At 34.5% G+C, this 5245-nt stretch overlaps 1 protein-coding gene across 2 annotated transcripts; it reads left to right on the forward strand.

The window, feature by feature from the left end:
• The first annotated feature begins 655 nt into the window (after nucleotides 1-655).
• Nucleotides 656-3873, forward strand: LOC121774764 (ceramide kinase-like). Of its 2 annotated transcripts, XM_042171641.1 has the most exons (6): nucleotides 656-944; nucleotides 1031-1198; nucleotides 1327-1441; nucleotides 1822-1914; nucleotides 3166-3391; nucleotides 3592-3873. In XM_042171641.1, the coding sequence occupies exons 4-6, from the start codon at nucleotides 1858-1860 to the stop codon at nucleotides 3843-3845; spliced, it is 537 nt and encodes a 178-aa protein (XP_042027575.1). In that variant the 5' UTR covers nucleotides 656-944; nucleotides 1031-1198; nucleotides 1327-1441; nucleotides 1822-1857; the 3' UTR covers nucleotides 3846-3873. The 2 variants fall into 2 exon arrangements, 1 of the variants encoding a protein (XP_042027575.1); XR_006044994.1 differs by lacking the exon at nucleotides 3592-3873 and having other exon boundaries at nucleotides 656-935; nucleotides 3216-3260.
• Nucleotides 3874-5245: the final 1372 nt, after the last annotated feature.

Consider the following 5245-nt stretch of genomic DNA (forward strand, 5'->3'; position numbering starts at 1 on the left):
ATCCTGTTCGGATATTCCTAGTCCCTCGGAGCGAAACTGGACGTTCAAAACACCTATACCACAGCCAAATTCCACGTTTGAAGAAAATATAGGTGACCCTTACTCACCCACTAGAAGTACTATGGTCATAACTCTTAATGAAGAATTTACCCCAGATATGGAGTATTTGTATAAAGAATTAAGTTCTCCTTTTTACAAAGAAAAAGAAAGATGGTTTAATAAATTAGATAATAAGATTAGAATCAAAATAAAGAATGAATGGATAAATGAAATGAAGAAAATAAAATCGAACTTTCTTTTTTATGATTTTATAGCAATATACCTCTCTTCAGAAGGATGGTATGATTGTTTCAAAAAACCTACCATTGAAGTTAATTCAAGTCTTATAAAAAAATGGTGTTTGTCAAGTAATGATACTGTAATTTCGGCAGTTCATCCTCCTCTTCAATCTTTAAAAATTCAAACGTATAAAGGAGAAATTATTGCAGACCCTTTCAAACAAACTAAAAAGCCTAATGAATTAATCAACTGAAACTCCACTTTACAGATACTTGACGGAAACTATAGCATTTCAAGTACATACGGATTGACATCATTTAGTGCTTTGTGATATGAAAAAGACTTTTAAGTTATCTTCTGTATAGTCTCCCAAATGTTTTCCTATGTATTTGCTCTTTGTATATGGTGAATTGTCCCATGGGGAAGTCAGGCTATGTGAATTGCATGTTACTTTTGTGGGATCAGCATAAGACGTTTTATTTGTATTACAACAGGAAGGGGATAATTTTTCTTGTCTGGGATTCAAACTTGTTTCGAATACAGAAATGGAGGTTAATATCGGCGATGTTTATGCTGTTAACTTCATTGGTTGGGGTTTGGTTCATGAATCTGCTCTTGCCAGCTTGGAAGTATCCCTTTTAGATCATTCTTCTGAGGTGAAACATGTTAGCCACTACTAAGCCTTGTATACATATATATTTTTAATACAGACTATACACTCATGTATTGTGTTTTATCTTCACTTCAACAGATGTACAGGTTTACTATCTATGTTGTTCACAAATCAAAGACCCAATCATCTGTTTGGATGCCATTAGTTTACACTTTTGGTCATAAAGATTTGGAGATTTGTATGTCTTGGGTAAACCAGATTAATTCTCATCTGCACATGGAAGTTAAGCGACCTAAGAATCTTCTGGTACGTGACAATATTGTTTGCTTAGTTTTAATTTTGTTGGTTTAGTTTCTTCTTTAGCACTGTCAATTATTTCAGAAGCTCAAAATGTTAAATCTAGATCAATTATGTCCTTTTCCTTTTTCTCGTAGGCTTAACTCCTTAAGTGATTCGGTTTTGGTTCATCCGAGGAGTGGGAAAGGACATGGATGCAAAATATGGGAAACAGTGGCTCCCTTATTTTCTCAAGCCAAAGTTAAAACTAAGGTAAGTTTATAGTCTAGTTACTCTCTTAGTGTCCAAAAATATATGTAATCTGTTGAGTTTTTCATACTTAAAATACTTCTGATCATCGTTGTTTTTTGCATTAACTTGTTTGGCATGGTAGATATATTGTAAAACGTACAGTTATTATCTTGGACCTGATTGTAGGTTCGATCTTATCAATGTTATGTTTTGCAACTTGCAAGGCTTCATTATTTGGTTTTTGCACTAGGATTAATCTTTAATAGTCCAATTACAAGTAGTGATTGATTAATCCTCAAGACCGTTGACCTTGGACATCATGTAGTAGCTTTCATAGGCCAACTGTCCAATTTAGTAAAATAGGTCAAATAATGTTCTCATGTTCTCTATTTCTTGTACAGGTAATAGTGACAGAGAGGGCCGGACATGCAAGAGGTATGCTATCCTCAATTACAAATAGGGAGCTGAATTTGTACGATGGTGTTGTAGCTGTTGTAAGTAGTTGTATCCTTCCACTTCCACGTATCTATTTTCCGATATTTATGGAATATGGGTTGTTCTGTCAGAAAACATGGATATAAAGTAGAGTTACTTAGTTATATATATGCTTCGTGCTGAGTTACCGTTTCTCGCATCCAAACATGATTATCATGTACTACAATTGAATAGTCATGTTCACTAATTTATTGTGCTGCATCAACTAAATTATTTAATTTACTTCAGTAACCATTTAATATATATTCAAAATATAGCAGAATTTGAAGAAGTTATTAATCAAACATGATCGTTTAGACCTTGTCTTTAAGCATTTCAAAATCAAATGTGAAAATAAGGATTTTTCTTACAATTTTAAAGTGCTCTCTGATCATTTAAATTGTTCGAACAGGTTGCATGTAAAATTTGGCTATATTGATGTTTCTTTCATGTTTAATAGTTGTTGAAACTTGAAAGAGATGATGCAGAAAAAACACATTGTTATTTTTTTCTTCATCATGTCAATTTCTGAAGAAAAACCTTGTTTTAGACAATATCTGTCTGTATGAGGGATGAATTGACCATTGCAATAAGAATCTATTTGTTGGATTACTTTCATTACTTTTTATAATCCTAGCATCTGTTTGAATGCTGCCAAGTGTACATAATTTCCATTTTGAGTAATGCAGTAGAAAGAAGGCCATCCTTACTATATTCGATCTTAACTTTTCTCGCTTAGCTTTCTGCTGTATGTCATCTGTGTTTTATTGCTCTGATGGCGTAATTATATGCATTGCTTGCATAGCCAACTTCATTTTTATTCCTTGTTATGAAGTTTCTGTTTCTAGGTGAATAAGGATTGAGGAACGGATCATATTCTAATAAAAGTTTCGCCTCATCAGTAATTTACCTTAGCAAATATTTCTTCATTCATTCTTTCTCCCTGATCTTCTGCCATGATTTATTTCTGAAGCATACTTCATTATTTTCACTTGTCTCATCAGTTAGTAACTGATTCTCACCAGTTAGCAACTGATGAAGATTGAAGGTTATCGTTGACATATTTTTTTATGAATTACATAGATGTAAGTTCCTTTTGAATACAACATGGTTGCTTGAGCAATTTATTCAACACTTGTTGGGTTTCCTTATTGATTTTGCACTTTGATATTGCATATACATGATGTTGTAAGGATTTTTAATTTCGTAGATTAGTGTCTAGGACTTTTTATCTTATTCTCATACACTGCTTACTTTTCAAATGGTATTAGGGCGGTGATGGATTTTTCAACGAAATTCTTAACGGTGTTCTCTTGTCAAGGCATAAAGCTCCATATCCACCAACTCCTTCAGATATAACGCCCCCTGCTGAGAGTGAATGCAATGTTACAAATCATAATGTTAACAGAACGCGCTCAGAGCACTGTGATCATAATGAAGATGGATCTCCTCTTCTGAGGGGTTCTGAGAACATTGGGCTTGAATCCCCTAATTTTGGTATGTGATCATGTCCAATGAAATAACTTTTTTCAAAATACACATGCTATGAGTTTGTGTCTGGATTTAGAGATCTGGGAAAGTTTTGGTTAAAGCCATTAAAAGATACTTGAAGTTATCTATTTCCTCCACTGATTTATAGCTGTTGTATTTATATCTGCGATGTTCCTCTGTTAATTCTTCTCTTTTCATTTATGCAGGAAAAGATTCAGAGTCTCTGTTTCCAAATGAAATGTTCAGATTTGGGCTTATCCCTGCTGGATCTATTGATGCCATTGTTATTTGGTATATTCAGTTTTATATTCTGTCACATGATTCCTTTTCTCTGAGGCACATGGAAGTTGGTTTTATTGTCTCTCAAATAGTGGATATGGCGGCGCCATGGCGCTATGGCATGGCGTTCTGTGGTGGAAATGCTATAGGAACATGGCGCTGCCATAGCACCGCCATTTGACAACATTGTGTGTGTACCTAAGGTAGACTCTAAACATGACATCAAAATTCTTGCAATTATGAAACTCGTTTCCCTGTATCTGAATATCAAGAACAAGGGATTCTAAAATCATGGGGTCTGTCAGATCAACAGAAAAGTTTGGGGAGCAATTGAAGTATACTGGGCCATTACAAATATTAGTTTGGACCATAGCTAAAATAGACGTTTGATATTTCTTCAGTCTTTTGTCTCTTAAAGCTAGGTAAATGGGTGTGTCAACTCCTATATGGACTAAAGGTTTGACAGCAACTTGGGCGAGACCAAAATGGGCGTACATATGGCCTTTTTCTATATATTTTTTTATAGAATCTTTATTGAGGAGAGGAAAGCTTTCCAATTTGCGCAAAATACTTCTAGTTTCTTCATGAGTTCTTATTGAAAAGGCCGTCCTAAAATCTATAAGTCCTATATTATAAAAATTTTCAACCTTTTCTTTGGGGATACTCCAATCTGAGTAATTAATGGGTGCATGAATCTCATTACTTGAAACAATATTTTTATCATATTTCTTTTCAGTTTTGGGTCTTAACAGGTTTACTAATTTACTGGCCATGGACAAACAGAGGGATAAGGGTTTTAAAAAGGATCTGTTTTAGTAGAAAGAAGCTGGTCGCAGGGGAACACTATACGTGGAACACCTAAATTCAAGGCTTACCAACCGACTTACAAGTTTACCAATCCTGAATTCCAACGCTTCTTTTACTAGATTCAGATCTAAAATAGTCCTCATCTATTCTGTTTTGAGTTACATGACAAGTAAACCTAGAAAACCGGTTAATGTACATTACCGCCATCGAAATGGCTCTGATACCACTTTGAGTCAATCCCAGATTAATTATTCCGTTATTTGAATAAGAAATATGAATGAAGAGATATGATGACAAGTAAATAACGTATGGAAAATCCACCGAGATCATCTTGCAGCTGGGCAAGTATATCAAAATGGTTTCCACAGTATTGAAATCCAATGGAAAATCCACCAAGATCATCTTGCAGCTGGGCAAGTATATCAAAATGGTCTCCACTTGGATGGTGTACTGATTAAGCATGATAAACTAGGCAATATGAAAGATAGTAAATAAGACAAAGTATGAGTTTTGAAAACTAACTTGTGGCTTAAAACTTCAAGGGTTACAGAGGGAGGAGGAAGAGAGCAATGGTCTGAAAACTTTAAGACCGGTGTGCCTTTTCCTCTTAGATTTACAAGCTATTTATAGGAAAACTTTCCTAACTATTACAACATTATTATATTGTAGAAGATTACACTAAATGCTACGTGATGACCATCTTGAGAAGTGGTGGTCCCCTTGGAGGCAACTTTTGTTCTTTTGTGAATTCTCTTGAGAATTGTAGCATGACAA

The sequence above is a fragment of the Salvia splendens genome, chromosome 17 (assembly GCF_004379255.2).
Source record: "Salvia splendens isolate huo1 chromosome 17, SspV2, whole genome shotgun sequence".
In the NCBI taxonomy this organism is placed as follows: domain Eukaryota; kingdom Viridiplantae; phylum Streptophyta; class Magnoliopsida; order Lamiales; family Lamiaceae; genus Salvia; species Salvia splendens.

Excerpts from the sequence above, each read along its gene's own strand:
- LOC121774764 (XM_042171641.1), top strand. The coding sequence starts at position 1,858 with ATGCTATCCTCAATTACAAATAGGGAGCTGAATTTGTACGATGGTGTT. Across the intron at positions 1,915-3,165 it reads ACGATGGTGTTGTAGCTGTT|GGCGGTGATGGATTTTTCAA; the intron begins GTAAGTAGTTGT and ends AAATGGTATTAG. Across the intron at positions 3,392-3,591 it reads GCTTGAATCCCCTAATTTTG|GAAAAGATTCAGAGTCTCTG; the intron begins GTATGTGATCAT and ends TCATTTATGCAG.